The 22,423-nt window shown below is 40.4% G+C and overlaps 2 protein-coding genes across 6 annotated transcripts in view; both read left to right on the top strand.

Moving 5' to 3' along the window:
- LOC129744087 (protein disks lost) overlaps window positions 1-22,423 on the top strand; it is an 819,210-nt gene that overhangs the window by 356,483 nt on the left and 440,304 nt on the right. The gene's annotated exons all lie outside the window — the stretch shown is intronic.
- Window positions 9,785-22,423, top strand: part of LOC129744088 (brain tumor protein) — a 37,431-nt gene continuing 24,792 nt past the window's right edge. For 2 of the 5 annotated variants that reach the window (XM_055736452.1, XM_055736447.1), the window contains exons 1-2: window positions 9,785-9,816; window positions 11,894-15,331. In XM_055736452.1, coding sequence (XP_055592427.1) covers window positions 12,215-14,935 — 2,721 coding nt within the window. In that variant the 5' untranslated portion in view covers window positions 9,785-9,816; window positions 11,894-12,214 and the 3' untranslated portion in view covers window positions 14,936-15,331. Of the gene's footprint in view, window positions 9,954-11,893; window positions 15,332-22,423 lie in introns of all 5 variants that reach the window. The other 3 variants (XM_055736448.1, XM_055736449.1, XM_055736450.1) reach the window with 3 other exon arrangements.

Below are 22,423 nucleotides of genomic sequence, written 5' to 3'. Positions count from 1 at the left end.
GGCTCCTTCTCCATTTTCGACTGATGCAGATGTGGTCAATTTGATTTTCTGTTCGGCCATCTCGGGATACCCAAGTGACCTTATGTGCTGGTCGATGGGGGAAGAGCGATCCACCGATCACCATGTTGTTGTTGCCACAAAATTCTACAAACAGCTCTCCGTTTTCGCTCATCTGTCCTAGGCCATGGCGCCCCATGATGCGCTCAAAGTCCTGATTATCGGAGCCAATCTTTGCGTTGAAGTCGCCTAAGTGGATTTGAATGTCACCCTTCGGAATTCTCTCAACCACGCTGTTCAATTGACTGTAAAACTGCTCTTTCTCCTGCAAATCGGCAACGTCAGTTGGCGCATAACACTGGACCATTGTAAGGTTTCTAACCCGTGTTCTGAATCTGGCTACGATTATTCTTTCGTTTATCGGTTCCCATCTTATGAGGGCCGCATGGGCCTGCGGGCTTAACAGGAAACCAACTCCTCGTTCCCGAGTAGCATGATCTCCTCGTATGCCAGAGTAAAGCAGTACTTGCCCGGACTGTGTCTTGTGTTCTCCAGTGTTAGGCCAACGGACTTCGCTCAGTCCCAATATCTCTAGCTTGAGGCGGCTAGCTTCTCTAGCAAGTTGAGCCAGCTTTCCTGGCTGGGCAAGGGTCAAAACATTCCAAGTTCCAATTCTAGTCCGTGTTTTCATGCTAAAAGTCGTTGCCAAAGTTCCAATTCGGTTATTTCTTCTCTCAGTTTCTGTAACAGTACAAGATATCAGGAGCAGTAGGTTGTTAGCCTAAAGTCCCTATCCCGCGATGGGGCTGCCATCTTGGACTTAGCTGGCGGGAGCCGCATTTCATAAATTCAGCCGCTCGCTGCGAGACAGACGCTGCTTGAGCCGCCCCTGACCTGGAGAACAGACGCTCGGTTGTTGTTGCACGCCGCCCCTGACCTGGGGAACAGACGCGTGCGGCCACCTTCTCAGTCTGCATGCGACCAAAGCATCCACCGGGGTTGGGTACCCGATCTCCGCTTAGGTTACTCGCACCCCAGCCGGCACCGCGGGGAGGTAGAGATAGGAGTTGTGAATAAGAGGTGATATGACCACTATGGGGTCTCGAGTTGCACATTATCCACCGTTTACCAGCCAGAGAAATTGCTTTGAAGAAAGTTTTACTAATATAAAAAAACAAGCTTGTTTTGTCCGATGCTAATCTACAAACAAGCTTGTTGATCATATCAACGTTTTTTGAATCGTTGTATTTTTATTTTTATTGTATATATCAAATGTGTATAAAACACACTCTTAAAAAATCGTACAACTTTTCTTTGTGGCATTCATAAGTCATCTTCACTATCACTATCAATGTCATCAGCAATGTTTCTTGAAAAAGATATCAGTTGACGCGTTATCAATTAATAATCAACCCAAAAGGAGAATGATTAAATCTGAGTATTTTTACTTTAAACCAAATATGGTGACCAAATCGTGTCAAAAAAGGTGACAACATCGTGGGTAGACAAAATCGGGGGCATACATATTTGGTGCGTTTCATAATCTAGGATTCGCTGTAATATCTGCTTTCAACTTCCCCTTGCTGTTTAACACTCTTCTTAAAACAAACCTTGGCTACGGATACAAGACATACTTGCAAAATTGATTAGTTCTATATTTGGCCAATAAGTGCCTTTGCTGACGACTCGTTTCTTTTAAACGTCTCATCCAAGCAGTTATCAGCCGAATTTATGGCTGTAACGGGGTCCTTCGTTGCGTCTCGTGCTCTAACCAAGCTGTCAATCATGTAACAATAGAAAAGAGATGTAAACGTCAGGAATAGATAGGTAGAAGGATAGTGAGATAGAAAGATAGATCGAAAAGTGCAAATCATCTAAAGAAGTTATCATAGCGAGAAAACGTGGGTGCGAAATTCCTAACATTAACATTCCCCTTCTGAGTATCAGATGTTATAATTAAGACCATATTATCCAAGGTTATAAAATCAGAAGTTGCTAAAGCGACTAAGTAAGTAATCACGCTTCGATAGCAGTAGTTATCAGAAGTGAAGTAGTCGCCACATTTGTCTAATTTTAGAATCATAACCTGACCGGAGATAAAGCTTAGTTCTTTTAGAAATGGGACAGTTACGAATGTGTGTATCTCAAAAACCGTTCGTTTGATCTTAATACTTTCTATGAAAGAAATGATGGTAATCTTATGATAATTCATAAAAAAAATTGAAAAAAAATATTTTTCGTTTTTTGTAAGAAAAAATTCGGCTTTATTCTTGATACATCCCATCGACCGGCGCACACTTTTTTCAGTCATGATATTGATCAGTTTTTCAAACTTATACTTCGTCTATTCTGAATTTTAGGTGGCTACATCCTTTTTCTTCAATTTCTGCTACATTTCGGTCCAATATTTCTCTTTTAGAAGAAACTGAGGGCAGTTTAGTAGATACAGCAGAATGGAAATTAATAAAACTTAATTTTTTTTAAGCCACTTGAAAGCGTTTTTAGTGGATTTTCTACTGGAAAAATCTGACAATAACGAAGCAAAACCACCATGAGATTGAACTAAAAGTATAATCGGGTAGTATAGATCGTAGGTTGGGAAAGGTACATACAAGATTACCCTTTTAAGGCTTTTAAGAACAGTGAAAACCAAAGTTTTCGGTTTGAAAATGGTTGTTTTTTCCACAGCAGCAGAATTTTAGCTTATCATTAAATTTTATACAAAACAACCAGCAAATACATACTTTAATATGCTAGGAACCTTAACACGAGCAGACATGGTAAAGGATTCCAACGCTGGAATTGGTTTGAAATAGGGTTTTTCATAAGTTTTGTCGTCCATCAGAAATCATCTGTCGCAAGCCTCGGTACCGGCTATACAGCTTACAAAGCTTCTGAAACTATCAAAAAATTATTGTTTGAGGTTAGATTTGAATAACTCATCTCTAGACAACAATTTCAGCTTATTGGAGAAAAAAATTTGGACATTTCAGCGATCTACACTTAGTTTTTCGCTTATTCAAAATCAAAAATTCTGGTATGAGACTTGACTTCCCTGATGACCCTCAACCGTTGTTGCCGATCATGTGCTTCACTCCAATGCTTGATTTGAGCTTTGTGGACATTTTTGACAGTGTTTGCATACTTTTCCACAACTCACACACAGTAATTCTTTGAATAATCAACGGTTTTGTTAGGTTTCAATTTAATAATGACGGATTTTAGAGAAAACTGTGCAAAATATTTTTTTTCTTTTTCTCTTGCATCGTAAATATCTCAAAAACGCGTATATTTTAAATTTTGACAAAAATAGGTCTGGAAGTACTTTTCACAGGTAGCAAAATGCTGTCAAAATTTTGAATGTCTGATCACTAGTAAAAAAGTTATTAGCAAAAGAAAGTGTCCCATTTCTAAAAGAACTAAGCTTTACTCAGAAACCACCGATTAAGAAGGAACTTATAAACCATCAATAAGCAGGTACTCAGCCTACCCAACGTAAGCTTGAACCTCTAAATATTTATTTGATTGCAAGAATTATGTATCATTACTTATCCAGGGAACACTGAGGAGATCTTACCTCATTGATCAAGCCGAACATATAAGATCCGTCGTTAAGTGCGGACAACATACTAAACGTAAGTTTACGAACATTATTAACTAATCGCACCTATCTAACATTGTATCGATTATTCAGGGATTTAAAATACAGCATCATAATTGTAAACTGCGTGTTCGTGATCCGGAAATATTGTTGACAAAGAACAATGGCAATCTCGGCTGATAAGTGCCGATAATACACTTGTTGTGTATTATCAACAGATCAGTGGCAAAATCTAACTGAGCAACAGTTTGGTATTTTGAAATATGTTAATGAGTTTTTTAATTAGAGTCAACAATGATTATAATCTCCCGAATCTCCTTTGGACTTACGACCAAGACATAATCAGCTTACTACCTTCCAATTCTTCAATCGATGTTGAAATCGCTCTATCTGAAGGGATTCTGTCCGCAGGTTTGCACCAACTTTGTGATATACCGAAAATTATGCGTTTTTATGACCTCACTTTTTCAAACAACCCTGAGAACCTGAACTTATTCAAGTCACCCATTTCAATCCATCATAGGTCGTACGTCTTATGCCTTGAAATTGTCCATAGCGAATGTCCTTAAGAAGAATTTGTTGAAGAGCTGAATTTTGATTTCAGTAAATGTGATTACGATCTGGTAACTGCTGCTTAGGTTTCAACCGATTGGGAATTCCTTGAAGCTATCGACAATGTTGACTTCGCTCTGGATGCTTTGTATGGAAAAAATATGCAGTTTTAAGGCAAAACGTACCGTTGAAGCACCCAAAAACCCTCAAACTCAAACTGGTGGAACTCCGATCCGAACTACGGAAGGCTCGTAAAAGTTTCAACAGTAATTGTCTGGAGATCAAAGAAGCCGTATGAGATCCTTAGGCATCGAATTTGAAAATCTAAATGATCTGTCTCCGGACATGTTTCGCAACTTCAACAAAATTTAAAACGCGATCCCTAATCTTTCTTGAAATATTTTATAATTAGAAAACGAACCGCATCAATTCCCGTTGATTTGATTTGATATGCAAATATATTAATGGTGCCATATGGCAAATATGTTTGCAGACTTTATCCAGGGCGTTTGTTTGTTCAGCTGTGACTGACTCAGATAGCAACTACCTCGCCTCTTTACAATCCAACGATATCAACATGCCTGTACTGTACTTCAGGAAATCTACGAAAAGTTATCCACAGTTGACCCAACGAAGGGTGCTGGTCCAGATAAGATACATCCCGCATTTTTTAAACTATGCGCCTGCACCTTTAGCTGCCCTGATTTGCCGAGTTCTAAATCAGTCAATCACAGAAAAATCGTTCCCTAAAGCATGGAAAATTTCCGCTATCTCACCAATACATAAATCGGGAAATGTTCACAGCGTGGACTGTACTATTTCGATTTTGAACTCGAAATCTACCGTTATCAACCTTATGAAAGGTTATCTAGTCGATTCTATCTACGTTGACTTTGCGAAAGCATTCGACCGCGTTCCGCATAAAATATTTGCCATTTCGTCAGGTGTACCTAAAGGAAGCCATCTCGGGCCTCTTCTCTTCATAATCTTCGTAAACGAACTCTGTGCAACTCTTCAATCCGATACGCTAATGTATGCTGATGATCTGAAGCTTTTTCGAAAGATTGTCAACACTGTAGACTGTCTCGCTCTTCAAGCTGACATTGCCACGTTAGAAATGTGGTGCCGAGTGAACGGAATGCAGGCCAATGCTAAAAAGTGTAAGATCATTAACTTTACCCGTTCACGAAACATGATCAGTTTTGACTACCAACAATCAGGTTTCTGCTTGGGGAATGTAGAGTCTATTCTTGACCTGGGAGTGAAAATTGATTACAGACTAACATTCTCCGAACACATTGCGTTTAACTCTGCAAAAGTATTTGCTGCACTCGGGTTTCCGCGACGGAACACCGAAGGTTGTTCGTCGGTTCGTAGCATCCTGGAGTATGCCGTCCAGGTGTGGGCTCCTACTCAGGGTACACAACGTAACCGCCTAGAATGAGTTCAACGTAGCTTCATCAGATACGCCCTACAGCGTCTCCCGTGGAATGAACCGCTCCGACTCCCGCCGTATCAGCAGAGATGTGCTCTGATATCCTTAACCACATTAAATAGAAACATTAGTACAAGTCGTATCAAATGTGAGCAAATTTTAAATTTTGGTACCTTGACTCGCCGTGTTGACTCAATATGTGCAATATGTCAATATCTACGTACCTACCTACAAGGTCACTTCGACAACGCCAGTTTTTTGAATACCCTACCATCGTACCGCATTTACCGAAATGTTGTGAACGTTTTAACTGGTGTCACTTGTTTGATTTTATTATGTGTAAACGTAAAGCATGGATCACGACAAATCTGGACGCACTATTTATTTTACCATAGTGCTCCTAGTTGTCGAATCTGAAATGTTTTGACAGCACTTTGTAGAGGAGTGTTTCCTTTATCAGTGTTGAAAATTTCATTACGATTTGTTTTGTTTCAAAAAAGTTACATGTGATGGAATCCACGAGATGAAAATAAATTTTGGACTCCCACGTCATAAACCCGACGTGGTTGGGTTCAATAATCGCGAGATCGTTAAAAATGGACAAATCAACCGTGTGTAGCGCTCTCAAACGTTTCCGTGAGATGCATACTAGCGATCGGCAGGTTCATACCAAGCGTCATAGTGGAATTAAGGATCAGAAACTGCATTTGAAGGTGTTGAGAACGATCAAGGCAAAGACAGGGTAGTCGGACTACGACATCGCCAAGAAATTCAACGCCGACCGGTGCACCAACAGAAAGATTCGTTGGCGCGAAGGAATACGATCCTTTTTTAGTAGCCAAAGGACGTGTCCGGAAGTTATACAACAAGGTTCCAACGAAGTACGACGGATGCATCCTCATGGATAACGAAACGTACGTGAAGATGGATTTTGGGCAGCTTCCTGGCCAAAAATTTTATAAAGCCACTGCAGTGGTGCACTGCACTGGTCGGGGTGATGTCCCCGGCAAGTTCAAATTCGTTTTTGCCGATAAGTTTGCAAGAAAGTGTTTGGTCTGGCTGCGGACGAAAAATCCCGGTTTTTGTGAAAAAAAAGACCATGGACTCCAAAATGTACTAGAAGGAGTGCCTGAAAAACGTTTTTTTCCGTACATTAGATCTCACAAAGGATCTGTAAAGTTTTTGCCAGATTTGACAAGCTGCCACTACAGCAAAGTGGTTCCGAGCCAACAGGTGGATTTTGTCGAAAAGTACATCAACCCACCCAACTGCCCTCAATTCCGCCCTATTGAAAAATTTTGGGCAATTGTCAAGCAGAAGATGAAGAAGAATGTAGGACGACTTGGGATGCAACAGAGATGAATAGATTGTGGAATAAAATAGTTGTTGAGGTCAGAGGATAGGGTGTTCAAACTATGATGAGTGGTGATCGACGTGAATTTCGAAAGTTCATCAAAACAACATCGGGAGAATTTTTTTTATTATTTTTCCTTCTAAGTGCAATAAAAACCCTACATTTTATGTAAAAAACATTTTTATTTCGTTAACATAGCTCCGAAATAGACCCGTTTTAATGCGTCCAGATTCATCGTGATCAATGCTTTAGGTTTAAATTAGTATTAGTCAGAAATTTTTAGATTTATCGGAATGAACTGAAACTTTGTATTCGAGGGTTTTACGGGTCAGAGATGGTGTGTATCAAAAATCTCATTTTTTATGGAAGGGGGGCTCCCATACAAAATCGTCTCTTCTGCTATCTTATATATAGTACCGTTCATAATTGTATAGAAATTGGAAGCACGCGCACTGTCACTTCGACTTTGAACTTCCATAACTTTTTACTCTGATGATATTTTTTGATCAAATTTTCTGCAAAAGATAGATCAACTATCACACTATTATATCACACAACTTGAGTTTTCTGGGGTTTGGGTGGCCTGAGATACAGTAATTCTACGAAAATTGGACCTTTCGGACTTTTCTCATTCAAACTGGCATATCTCAAAAACTACCCTACATATTTTGTTCAAATTTTGCAGAGTTATTGTTGAAATGTAAAACTATCATGTCTGAAGTTTTTGAAAAGTTTTATCGATGGGATCAAAAGTTACGCGAAGTACAATATTTCAGGCATGAACCTAGAAATGCGATTTCTATAGAATTTTGGACGATTGTTTCCATAGGAAAGTCCTATTTTATGTTTAACAACCAGTAAACCTATTTCAACCAAAAAATCAGAACAATATCGCGAGATTCTGATTTCAAAACTCAAATAGATCATTTAATCAATTTTTTCTTTTCTTTATTGCATTCACCAGACGTTTTTTGACTGATTTGTGGAGGAAACGATTTTGTTCTCATGAATCGTCTAAAATTCTATAGAAATCGCATTTCTAGGTTCATGCCTGAAAAATTGTACCTCCCGTAACTTTTGATCCCATCGATCGAACTTTTCAAAAACTTCAGACATGTTAACTTTATATTTCAACAATCACTCTGCAAAATTTCAATAAAAAATGTTGCGTAGTTTCTGAGATATTGCTGTTTGTATGAGAAAAGTCCAAAAAGTTCGATTTTCGTAGAATTACTGTATCTCAGACCACACAAACTTCAGAATGCTCAAATTTTGAGGTTTAATAGTGTGATAGTTGACCTAACCAACGCAGAAAGTTTGATCAAAAAATATTATCAGAGTTAAAAGTTATGGAAGTTCAAAGTTGAAGTGACAGTGCGCGTGCTTCCAATTTCTATACAATTATGAACGGTACTGTATATATAAAAATGGATGCGTTTTCTTTGTAGCATCATACGCATACAAATTAAACCATTTAAATAAGAGTGTATCTTTGATTTAATGTACTTCATGAGTATTTAGTGCTTTGCTAATTTTTCATTATTCAACTGATGTCTGGTTACAGTGCTTATTCACTTTATTATTTGTCACTGGGCTTGTGATACAGCTCAGTTGCTTCCTGAGCCGATGTCCGTGAGTTGTCCCAAGATGTCCTAAGAGTAAACATCGAACACAGTTGTACCAGATAAGTTTTTCAATATTTGTCCGCCAACTGCAACGTTGATTTTAAGTCGCGAATGCCATAAAGATAGTAAAACGACTATAATCGAAACAAAAAAAATTTGTCTCACGACATAAACTGATGAATATAATTCTTCAAATTCACTTAAAATTCTACAACATCCTATAGATCTGTTTTCTTAAGTAATGTTCAGGAAACTTGACAAAACTCTGTTATTGAAATTTTCAATCATAAAATTAATTCGAAGGATTTTCAATTTATATTATCCAACTTCGGATAATTGCTACTTGCTTCTTTAAATGCTCGCACGCCCATGCTTTCGCGGAAGTGCTCAACTTTTCCACTACTGCACTCATCGAAAGGCGATGCCGGGTGGGTGAGTTCTCACAACTACATCCCAAATCACGCAAATCACCCAAACCGACCCGCCAATGACGGCACTCAATGATCGGCTGATGATCGAGACTGGCTTTGTTCTCCATCCATGGTTTCGCTCTTGCTTTTCTGCTCCGGTTTTCCACATTGGGTGACCGGGTGCTGTTGAGTTCCTCTACCCTGCATTGTGTGTGCATATCAAGCTGCTGCTGCTGCCGTCTGATGATGGCAATGGCTTCGTTGAGGGTCGGGACGAGCGATGATCATCATGATAGCATAACACATACCAGCAAGTAAATTGCCGCACGTTGTCGTTCGTTTCGTCGTTTTGTTTGGTGTATGAATGAGAATGACGCCGCAGTCTGCTGGTCCAACGAAGACGACGGCGGCTACAAACTGCTGAACTGAACTAACCAAGCACATGCATTGGCGCGGCGACGACGACGAGAGGGAGAGTGAGTTCAGAACACTGCCTCACAGACAAACCGATTCATATCCAGCCAAGCTAAGCTGAACAAGCAAGAAGCAGCAGGTACGGAGAACAGACTGTAGAGTACGTAGTAGTAGGAACCCTGTTTGGTTTGCGTTCTCCGTCGACGGACGACTACGACGTATCCATACGACACCCCTCTCGGAATCGGTGGTGTGTTCTTTACGGGCCTTGTTCTATTGAGAGTGTGTATGTGTGGGTACGGACATGGCCAGGAGCTGCCTATCCGTGTCGATTCGATGGATGGTTAGGCAGCACAGCTCTTGTCGGTTTCCATAACATTTTATGCTCAACGGCCGCTAGTCGTACTGCAGACTCGACGAGAGTAACAGTGAGTTTCGTGTCTGGCTTCCAGGCACCGAGCAAAGTGTAAACCAAAAATATTGTAGCCTGTTTCCTCCTTTTTGCAAAACTCATACTCCTGCTGATAGAGACACGGACACGGTGCGAATGGCCCATTCGAGCCAAGTGAGTTTTCCCGGAACAGAATTCGAGAGGACTTTAGCCATCCATCCGCGAACGAACGCAAATTTTTACTTCATTTATCTGCTGCTTTGCCTGCCGTCATCGGTTTATTGCTAACTCTAGTGCATGTTGTTCGCCACCGCCAAAGACAAAGTGCGAGGAATTAGCATTGAAAACGTGCTCCGGGAACGTGGTCTCTTTGTCGCGAACTTGTGTGATCGAGGCCATATGTTTGGCGTGTTTGGCCGAATTGCGATTCGCCGAGTGCTCAAGGATTCCGATTCCTGCCTTTGGGGGCAACCTTGAGAAGTGTGCAATGCATCGGTTAAGCTAAGAACGTCATAGGGCCTCGTTTATTGCCCACTGGCTGCTGACGTCCTATACAGAAGGATACCATCTCAATCTCAGAAGAACAAAAAATAACAAAATCTTCAGAACAATTGTATTCGCTCCCAAGTGTATCAGTGTGCTGCTGCTTATAAAAAAAAACAAAAAGATTCGGCAAAGTAGAATATTGTATACCTACCCGATCCACCGTTCTTCGTTTTTCTATCCAGTTCTGCCAGAACGAAAATAAAGCAGATTTTCAGAACTGCTGCATTCCGGCCATTTCTTTATTCTTCTTACCTCGGTCTGTCTGTGCATTTAAACTTTTCGACCGACGACTGAACGATTATCATTTTATTCTTCCATCCACACTCATCCCCCTGCTGCTGCCTTTCGCTGCTCTTGCCCGTTCTTCCCAGACCAATTCATCATTCCTTTCCTTCTGTTTTAAGTCGCATTTTTATTACCATTTTCCCGCTCTCCTGGTCACGCACACGTACGCACCAAGCCAAACACAAAACGGTGCCGAACATCCTGCCTTAAAAATATGATGTTTTTGTGTTGCTCCTCTTATTTTATTTTATTTTCATCTTCCCTGAAACACCGAGACCCTTGATGTTTTCTTAGGCTTCCTTTTATGCGCCCTGTGTGTACCTTCTCATATGTCACCCTCTTCCCTATGGGCGCAGCACCACAACTAGTTTGCTTAGAGCTAGGCCTCAGCAGTAAAACCAGCAACAACACTAACAACAAAAAAGCCTAACCGAAAAGAAGGATCGACTTGACGTGAAGTTCACGGTTTAGTGTGTGTCCCCCCCCTTTTTCAAAGTTTGGCACCGGTGCCACGCCAACTCAACCAGAAAAAAATCCCTTCTGAGTCAAACGGCCAAACAACCCAACGTTCCCTTTTTGATAAAATAGTGTGTGCAACTACGCTCGCGTACCTATATCTATCTCTGCAATCCCAACCCAAACCGATGCGCGATGATGGTGGAAGCAATAAAAATATGCTGGAAGCATAAACATACAAGTTGAAAGTAAAAATAACAAGTAAAATGAAGACGACGACGACGACGAGATGGATGGGTGTGGGTGGGCAACGGCAGGAAGGTTAAAAACAGACAAGTAGCAGCTACTATCATACCTCCCCGCTACTAAGCATAAGTAAGGGGAACTCGGGGGAAAACTGGAGGGACGCTAAACGCATCGGGAAAGTTCTCGAGAACCTAGCTCCGCGAAGATATGCGAAGAATCGAGCATATCGAGTGGCTGGCAGCATGTAGAAGAAGTGATGAATGAAGAAAAGTCGTTGCTGCTGCTGCTGCTGTTGGATGGGAAAACTTATGTTGTTTTGTGTGTTCCAAAAAGGAGGAAGGAAGAAAAAGAAACTTGTATCTTCGGCAGCCGCGCTCTCGCTTGATGATATGTTGAGGAGTTGTGTGTTGTTTTGTGGATGTTTTGGAGTTTTATATGCAACATCCAGGATTGCACCAGGCTGTCTCATGCAATCCACAAATAAACATCCAAGCATTAGGATGATTTGAACACGCTTCAGGGAGTGGGTTTTTGTCCTTCGGTGAACAAAATTTTAAAGGTTTATTTAATTTTTTTTCCAGATTAGTGAAACGAAACAAATGCATGCTAGTTGAAGAAAAAAATCAAGTTTCAAACGAAATCATAAGTAAAGAAAATCGAGCTGTTGAAGTTTTTTGTAGAGATGCTAAAAAGTGAAAACGCCAAGTGTATGTGTTTGTAATTGTTCGTTCCAATGTGTATGGGGAGAAAGAGCAATGAGCATTAAGAATTTGAAAAGTGAATCGTAAAAAAGTTATCGTTATTGTGGGTAAAAGTTAGAAAAAAACAACAAATTAAAAACTGCTAATTAAAACCAAAAAAAAGAACCCCGGTAGAACTTCATTGATGTGCGTGTAAGTAAAATGGCCTCATCTCCCACGCCATCGCTAGAATCGTTACCCGGTGCATCAAACTCGATTGGATCGTACGGTGAACCAACGGACTATCTTTCGGACTCGCCCCTGACCACACTGAGTGGTTCCGGTACCGGTTCGTCGCCCCCGGCCAGTGATTCTGCCATCTGTGACGATTACGTGACCGCTTCGAGCTTGGAGTCGGCCCAGTCCAACAGCTCCGAGTCCCTGTTTCCGCGTTGCACCGGCTGCAAGAGCAAACAGTCGGATGCAGTAGCCAAGTGTATTGATTGTGTAAACTTCCTGTGTGCGAACTGTGTTACGGCCCATCAGTTTATGCACTGCTTCGACGGACATTCGGTGTTTCGCATTGGGAATTCATCTGGGAGCGTGGGGTCAACGACCGGTACGACGACGACGACGATTGCCAACGGTGGTGGATTGGGCCTTCTGGACGGAAGTCTTCTCTCGAACAACATTCTGAACAGCAGCAAAATGATGAATGGATTTGACGTTGCCCCCCATCGTTTGACCTCGTTGAATCTGACGATTAAGGACGACACTAGCAATCTGGTGAAATCAATCATGAACAATGTGATAACGCCACCGACTTCGAATGGGAACGGTAGTGGCGGAAGTGGTGCCGGAAATCTAGCCGTTACCACAGTCAATCAACTCAACAGTCAGCTATCGGCACTTAACGTCACCGGAGAAGGAATGAATGGACAAAACAAGCCAAACTATTTCTGCAAACGCCACACCAACGAACTGCTCAAGTTTTTCTGCAGAACCTGCAGCACTCCTGTTTGTAAAGACTGCATGCTAATCGAACACCCGAGTGGAGTACATGAGTGCGAACACAATCCGGACACGACCCCGAAACAGATCGAAAGTCTTCTTCACACCGTCAGCGAAGTTCGCGCCAAGGCCACCGAGCTGCGAACGCTGATCAAAAATGTTGAACACAGTTCCCAACGTATCCAGGTGCAATATCATAAGGCTCAGAACGAAATCACCGACACCCATCAGTTCTACCGCTCGATGTTGGACGAGCGCAAAGCAGAGCTACTCAAGGAACTGGAGAACTTCTACAACACGAAAAATATGTCCCAATCGGTGCTGCTGACCAAGAGCCAGGATCAAGTTGACAAGGTATTGCAGAGCTGCGAGTTTGTCGAACGCCTTAGTAAATGTGCCGGCCTAGCGGAGACAATCATGTTACGAAAGTTTATGGAAAACAAACTGCTACTCTTCCCGGCTATCACGCAAGATCTGCAATCCTCCTACGAGCTGGAATTTGTGTCGAACTATCAGGCGATTCAGGTTGGTGTGCGAAACACTTTCGGCTACATCCGATCCAATTCAGACATGACATCTACGACGAAGCAACCACCGATCGCTCGGCCTACATCGACAAACCAGAACGGAAACAACGGAATAATCGGCTCCAACAATCTCATCATGACCAATGGCAACAGCCCATCGAGCAGCACTGGCAGTCTGAATCTGATCCAGCAGAACCCCCTCATGGTGAACGGAGGTCTCAATGGCCACCTCAACGATCGCCCGTTCTCCGGAAACAACGGCAACAATGTCAACGGTATCAACATGTCCACTTCTCCATCGCAAAACAACGGCGGCTTGTCGTCCTTCGATTCGAACATAATCTCGAAGCGCTTCAACAGCGCCAACAGCCTGGGACCATTCGTGGGCGAAGTCCAACCGCTACAGCCCCTGAACCCCTACGAAAAATGGAGCAACGGTGGAACTGATATTTTCAATAATATCAACGATCAATACACCATTCCGCTGAACCACATACCCCAGGAATCGATGATCGACCTCAGCTCCAAGCTGATGAACACGACAATCTTCCCACCGAAGTCGCAAATCAAGCGACAGAAGATGATCTACCACTGCAAATTTGGTGAGTTCGGTGTCATGGAAGGACAGTTTACTGAACCCAGTGGCGTGGCTGTGAATGCTCAAAATGACATCATCGTTGCCGATACCAACAATCATCGGATTCAGATCTTCGACAAGGAAGGCCGGTTCAAGTTCCAGTTCGGCGAATGTGGCAAACGTGACGGACAGCTGCTGTACCCGAATCGAGTCGCCGTGGTGCGAACTTCCGGGGACATCATCGTAACGGAAAGGTCACCGACCCACCAGATCCAAATCTACAACCAATACGGACAGTTTGTGCGGAAGTTCGGTGCAAATATCCTGCAGCATCCTCGCGGAGTCACAGTCGACAGCAAGGGTCGCATAGTGGTGGTAGAGTGCAAAGTTATGCGGGTCATTATCTTCGACCAGTCGGGTAATGTGCTTCAGAAGTTCGGATGCAGCAAACACCTGGAGTTCCCGAACGGCGTGGTTGTGAATGACAAACAGGAAATTTTCATCAGCGACAACCGGGCACATTGCGTCAAGGTGTTCAACTACGAGGGCCAGTTCCTGCGGCAGATCGGAGGCGAAGGCATCACCAACTACCCGATCGGAGTCGGCATCAACGCTAGCGGTGAAATCCTCATTGCAGACAATCACAACAACTTCAACCTGACCATCTTCACCCAGGACGGGCAGCTAGTTTCGGCCCTGGAGAGCAAGGTCAAACACGCCCAGTGCTTCGATGTGGCCCTGATGGACGACGGCAGCGTGGTGTTGGCCAGCAAAGACTACCGATTATACATCTACCGGTACATCCAGGTGCCGCCGATCGGCTTGTAAAGGGGCGAGAATCTGCCACCAAGGCAGACCGAATCCCGGCGAAATTCTTTCGCCACCGCCCGGAGGAGCAGAAATATGACGACGACCTGTAGCAAACGTAGTGATTGAACACGACGATGCCAACAATCAGTGTGTGTGCGCTTGATTTGAAGAGATTCAATCCCCCACGCACATTTTTTTCCTCTGCTTCACTTGAACCTGAATTGTGATTGCCCGCCGAATTTGTTGAAAAACATGAAAAAACATTCTAGTCCTAGCAACGCTACTGACTGGTTTCCCCCAGTGTTCGATTCCCGGCTGCCGCAGGATAATTTTATGTGCGTGCTGTTAGCAACAAGAGACGCAACAAAGAACACAAACCTATATGAACGCGGAAAACCAAAACTGAATACTAAGGTAAGTTTCGCTTCCTTTATCCACACAGACACGATTCTTTTTTGCCCGGTTTCCCTCATAGTTCCAACCAACAAGAAAGGGACTAAAGCGAAGCGAAAACGAAAAAATAATGCCTATTTCATCGGATCCTGTCTGAATCCCTCTCGAGAAAAATTAAGTTACCCCGCTGTGTGTCCGCTTCGGAAAAAAGTAGTTTTTTTACCGGGAGTCCACACCTACCGCTGCCGGTCGTAATCATCATCATCATCATCAGCAGCACCGACGACGTTGCTGTCGACAAACCCTTAGCTAGTTTTTTCGTTCCTTTTTCAAGTTTCAAACTAAGAGCCACCCCTAAACGCACCCCGGCTGAACTGCTGAACCGAACCGACTCTACGGTTGTGAGTTTGAATTCTAACGGGGCAGTTAGGGGTTGTTGTTGCCGTTCAGAACGTCCGGAATGAATGAGCATTTTTCAATCTACCCCCTTGTTTGCCGATCGTTGTTTCAACCTTACTTTATGCAGGCATAAAAGTTCCCTCCTTTGCTGCGCCGTAAGCTTCTTTGTCCCGGGTTGCAAAGATGCCAAATGCGAGATATTATCCTTTCGGTTTAATTTATTCTCTAGGTTGCCGGTTAGGTTTTCCGAGAATATTCATTTGAAACTGAACATTATTTGCATAATTCATTGCTTAAATGTGATTTTTCTTTGAATTTAAGGGCAATATGAACTTGAGAAAAAAAATTAAGTTGAAATTCAAATTTTATCTCATTTCATTATCATTTAGGACTTGGAATTCAGGTTCAAATCAGTGGAAAATTCTAGCATCAAAGTCCCTAGGGATTACTTTTAAGTCGGATTCTATTAAACGTCTACATCAGCAATTTTTCTACCCTCAAAGAATACTTTAGCTAATTGTATCCCTCAGTGCTGCAAGATGTATGTTTTGTGTCAGGATTTGATTTTTCTGTATCGACCTTTAAAAAAAATTACCCGAACCTCCTCTCAGGGGCACATTTTAACTAAGCTTTGAAAGACTCTAGACCCTGGGCGAACGTTATTTATGTCAAGCTAGCCCTAGTGTCTAAGAATAATTTGACAAAAATAAACTTCTAAGTGTCTTTAATTTGTTGCTTTTATACCAAACCTGGCAACACCGTTTCCGATAATAATCAGCCAGCAACAGCCGTTAGTCGACATTGCCTGATGACGACATCGACATCGACAGCCAGCCAGCGAGCCTGAGCGCGCAAAAATAAAAGGGGCAAAGGCAGCTGAAGGCAGCAGCCACAGAAAAAAAGTGGTGGGTAAATGTCATGATCAGCATCGCCGCCGTTTCGTTCGAAGCAACTGTTCTTATCGAGAGCGCATCGCCTAGAGAGTGTCCTTCGACGTCGATTCTACGGCACTGGCTAGGTTGTCTCTGACGTTAAGGCTTCTGTCTATGTGTGTATGTGTACTTGATTACCGTCACAACAACAGCAGGGCTTTCAACCCCTCAGGAACGTTCGTTGGCCGGCCACCACCATCATTGGTTGTTCTGACGATGGAAAGAAGCTGTGTTGCTTTTCCCTTACCAAAGCGATTCCGACAAAATCGACTTGGCTCCTGGAGATGTCCTGAGTAGCACCCCGGGACTCCCCCAGAAGCTCTCAATAAGCTGGGTTCCTAACGTTCCACTTTGAGAAGAAACAGGACACGTGGGAAAAGTAGCAGTTAATTTTCGCTTGGTAACAACTACATTTTAGCACTAATTTGAAACACCCCTCTGAGCACTCGTTCACATTAATGGTGATTCGAAAGTTCGGAACCCGGACAAGAGCCAACGAGCAAGTTGCTCATAGTTAGCCTAAGTAGCAAAAAGGTGAACCGAGTTCTTTCCCGTTTTTGTAAGGGAATCCTTGGCCAGAAACGAAGTTCGCGCTCTTGTTACTGCGAATATGGCGCGAATTCGCAAGATAAGAACCTAGAAAATGGCATTGGCGGCTTTAAGAACGTTAACCGCAACGCAAAAGTTTATCTCGCGCTGGCTGGCGTTCTGAAAATAAACTAGACGACTTATCACACGATGACTTAAAATGTTGGAAATCCCGCTTGAAAACTATTTTCAAAATTGTGATTGAAATTCAAACCCCATCAAAGTTAACAAACCCTCTAAAATCACAATCGCCAATTTTAGATTTATTGTACACAAGTTAGCTTGTGCTGCAACACTTCTGGTGCAATTAATCTGAAATATCTCCGATCAAAATGGCACTTGGTGCTCTGGTTGGTGTCAATTTAATAGCCGGTACCAACTACCTACTACTTACTCTCACTATCTTGGGTGCGGTGCGATATAAAAAAAATAGAATAAATCTAAACGGTCATATAAGTGTCGGGAAAAGATTCGAGCGAAAAGTTTATGACGCTGCAAAGCAGCCAAGTCAAGTTGAGTCGGGGCAATAAATTCGCAACTGAGGAAAATTTTGCGATATTTGTTTGTTATTTTTTCAAGAAAACTGGAGAAAACGGATTCTGGTTTTAATCCTGAATTTTATTCTGTAATTCATTTTTTCATCCCTTGTGGGAAAATTATACTCCCTCGACCCGCCTGCCTTTTTTAAGCTCTTTATACCTCCCAGAAACTAAGAAAAGATGAATCGATGAAAGATTCCCCGATCAGAAGAGCATATCAAAATTATCATTCAAACCTATCTCAACGAGATATTCATAGCTTATTCAGATATAGCTATGATTTTTTTTTTCTTCGTTATTTCTCCCATAGAAGAGGTTGAAAAAATCCAATGCTTGTTTACCAAATCTCTAGGCCAAAAATGCGCTGAAAAGAGTACTGTACCAAGACCCGAGAAGACTCGAGCTCCTAAGCAAAATGATGCATGAGCACTAAATTTATGGAATTTTCATCCTATTGGATACTTCATCCCAAAAAAATATATAGTGAGAATTGAACTCATGGCAACATCTCATTTCGGCTTGAAAGTCCGAACCTTACCCAGTGCACCATCTGAATCGGTTAGCAACCGAAGGTTTTTTTGTCATAGTCCTACTGCCACCGTCGATTACCAAAAAATGCATTGTATTAGCCGTTTTGCCGGTGTTTTTTTCACCCTCCTTTCCTCCATCTTGGCTGGTGGTTTTTTTTTACCCTCAATTGGAAACAAAGAATTTCAGCTCTCGATACATCATTCGTCAATTTCATAGCTGGCTGATTGTTTCCATCCTGCTTTGTCTTGTGAAAGGATATGGTTTATGTTTTATTTGGTTTCTTTCAGATATTTGCAAAGCGGTTGCGCTGGGAGAACAATGCCAATTATTAGAAAGCTTGTTGATGCCGGTCCGGCATAAAATCTTATACCGATAATTCCACCTCCAAGGAAGTTCATTATTAGAGTAGAGTCTGATTTGTGGGAGCTGTATTTCGGACAAAATATATCTCATTTAAAGCAAACAGTTATTTTCCTGCCTCAATATTCCTGCTTCGGAAGCTTCTATTGGAATTTTGAAGCTCTCATTCCAATGCATCAGATATGGTTCTGTGGCATCGTGCGCAGCTTTGAACCGGCGAGTCGAGGTTCGAATCCCCTGACTGTACCCAAACTTTTTAAGAGTTGTGCAAGTTTGAGGCAATACATACAAGTTAGAGTACAAAGCTGAAGGCAACGCAAGGATACTATACAAGTACTTGGGTCCAAAGCAAACATTGCATAACAGCTTGTATGAACGATTCAATTTTTTTGTCTTCTTTGGTGGTCAGTATCCTATCTTATTGAGTCAAAACCTTAATGTAATGCTATCAAAGTACTAAGGTACCTGTTGTAAATTAGATCATGAGATCTAATAGAAATTCGAAAAGAAGAAATTAAATAATAGCAAAAAAATATATCTTGATATAATTTTGTTATTCTCTTCTGATCGGGTTAATAAACTTAATCCACACCAAACAATCATGCGAAACCAATTTACTCTGTTTTTACTAGCATTCTTGTTAGCTTTTGTTTTCAAATTTATGTAGATTGATGTTGTGTTTACATTTGTCTGTCAATTTTTTTTATCTAGGGAACAATTTAGTTGAAGGCTTAATTCAAATTGATAGAGACTTGAAAAAGCCTTCCCAGGTTTTTATATAAAAACCTAGCAAAATGTCGACGTTTGATTTTGAAACTGACGACCACAAATCCGGGCAATATCCGGGCAAATTGTTAAAACCCAGAATTTACTTAACAAAAATCAAGGAAAAAAATTTACTTCCCCCATTAGGAATCCGGAGAAGCAAGTGAAGTGTACTTTTCTAAACTAAAAATTTAAAATCTTATCAAGTTTTAATGATCGTGTTTATTCAATATTGACTCAAAACAGGTGCCATAACCTCAAAAACTAATACCAGATTCAGAAAACTGCTACAATTTTTCCAAGTTTTCGTACTTGTTGATAGAAATTCATTCCTAAATATTGAATTTCATGTTAGTTTTAACTCATTTCAGAGGTTCATATTATCAATATCTTTATGAATGAAACGACTGGTTGATTTTTTTTTAGGGATTTTAAACGGCTATCAATCTCGGATTTTTAAGTAAAAACGACTGTTTTTACTTCAACGTTTCGATCTTTATTGGATCTTTTTCAGGGGCTAAAATTTATTGTTTATTTAGTGAAAATCGACTTCAAGTTTTGTTGATTCTTACCGATAAAGTGTCATTTTCTTGTTAAGTTCGTTTTGGCTTATCTTGAACTGCTGTCATTTAGTTTCTGTATTGGTTTATGCTGGTTATAATTTTGTGTTTTATGAATTTTAAAGTTTTGTGGAACTAACTGTTGACTACAATGATTATGTTTTTACAATTTTCTGCATCGGAACTTTGCACTATGAACTGTTTTGGAATCAAACCTAACAAGAAAATGACACTTTATCGGTAAGAATCAACAAAATTTGAAGTCGATTTTCACTAAACAAACAATAAATTGAAGCCCCTGATGAAGATGCAATAAGGATCGAAACGTTGGAGTAAAAAACAGTCGGTTTTACTTTAAAATCCAAGACTGATATCCGTTAAAAATCCCTAAAAAAATATATTATCACTATCAAAATTTCGGTTCCTATATTTCGGGTTCTGTATCCAGTTGTTTCTTAATTTTCGGTACGAATCATCATTAGAAAGTATTGGAGAAAAATTATCATTTAAAAAATAAAAGTTAAGAGCTGTTTAGGAATTGTCATTCAAATTAAATTTATATGCATTATCAATATTTAGATATTAATTTTACGACTATGATAAAAAAACTAGAAACCATCTTGAGTTGTTGTTATATATTCAGATTCGAAATTCTTTAACTAAATTCTTAAGCAGAACTCAAACATCACAAGTCTTTAAAATGGCAATCCAGTATCGAATTATCAAAATCAGATTCATCGTTCGAACTTCATATTCAAATTCAGATTTCCAAGTCGGTTTTAAAATAAAAAATTGAAAAAAAAGAATTCAGATTGAAACCAAAAACATCTCAATTAAAATAATAGATTCGTGATCGGGGACTCTTCAATTTTTTGCTCATATTTGAAATTCTGGTCTGGAACCTAAACTCAGAAATCATTGTTTTATTTTTCTATATTTTAGAAATGGTAGTGAGATTCGAAAACTGAGGCAAAACTCATATTTTGAGTTAAATTTCAGATTCAGATTAAGCTCGTAAATGAGTTAATTTATCAAATTTTGTCAAATGAAAAAACTTGTTTTAATATTTTCTGATAATGAAAGATGTAATCTTTCGTTTGAAAATTTGCAAGGAATTTCACACTTTTTGGTGTGTTGTTTACCATTTTTAATTTTGCAGTTTTTTAAAAGCCAAATTTCTTACCAAAGTCTTAAACTTGGATCGAGTTTGCAAGAATCTGATTTTAACCACAAAATTTTAATCTTTTACTTTAACTTTTGAAAATTTGATTTATTTTCATTGATTGTTAAAATCTTTGAATTTGCTCAAAAGTTTGATAGATTTCGCTGATTTGATTTGAGCCTAGAATAAAGTTTTTTTTTTAAGAAATTGAAAGTTTTCTTATATAATTTTATTTTATGTTTAAATAAAATAATAAAATTTACCTGATTTTTGAGCAAATTCTAAGAACTAAACCACCGAGTTAGTTTCTTATTTTGTTACTGAAAGATTCCTCATATAAATCCATTTTTACGACAAACTTTTTAATGTAAAAGAACTTAAAAATGAATAATCACAAGGTTTTTATTTTTTATTTATTTATTTATTTATTACATCGTTTAAGATAAAATAAAATAGAAAAAAATAGATCACTAAACTCACTCTTACCCCCATGAGGCGGTTCTTCCTACGGTCCTGGTTCAACCTATTTTTAACGGTCGCCACGGATGGACATTTCTTTTTTTTTTAATATTTTTGAGATATCTCTTCCTGAAACAAAGATTGAAACATCATTTGTCATGTAATGTCCTTGGGATTTTTCGCACTTATTTCAAAACCCTTGGCTTAGTTTTGAATTAAATAATTTCAATTTATATTTCGTCTTCCGTGAAATAATTTCGTTAGATTTACTCCTTATCCGCTCTTGAGTGTCAATAAAACGCAACCCGAAGTTTGGCAGCTTGTAACTGCATTCGGGTGCATCCAAATAAAAAAAGTCTTCGGGGACCCTCAATTACGTAACTCTTGAAATCTTTGATTTTGCATCATTACTTTTTTATGGACGCACCTTGAAAGCCCAGGAAAAAAAACTCCCTAATCAGACCTTGAGTGTCAATTTGACACTCCTAGCCTAAAACCGCTATATCTATCTTATTTCTCAACCGATGTTTACAAAATTCCTAGTTTTGGAAACCTCGTGATGTAACTGAAATGTGTTTTTCAGACAAAATTCAGCTTAAACACTTCAGTTTTCGGTTATTCAAAGCCTAAGAAAAAAAAATCTGAAAAAAACAAGCTTCGGAAAAAATACTGTAGGTCAGCTTCGGAATGCTTGAGAAAATCTCTTAGTGCCCAAGAATGCTGAGGTTTTAAGCTATACGTTGCACATAAGGATTTTTTTTTTCGAGATCACGACCATAAAAAAATGTGAAAAGGTGGTGTAAAAACCGCACTTTTCA

Source organism: Uranotaenia lowii, chromosome 2 (genome assembly GCF_029784155.1).
Source record: "Uranotaenia lowii strain MFRU-FL chromosome 2, ASM2978415v1, whole genome shotgun sequence".
NCBI lineage: Eukaryota > Metazoa > Arthropoda > Insecta > Diptera > Culicidae > Uranotaenia > Uranotaenia lowii.
This window is presented reverse-complemented; position numbering and strand designations above follow the sequence as displayed.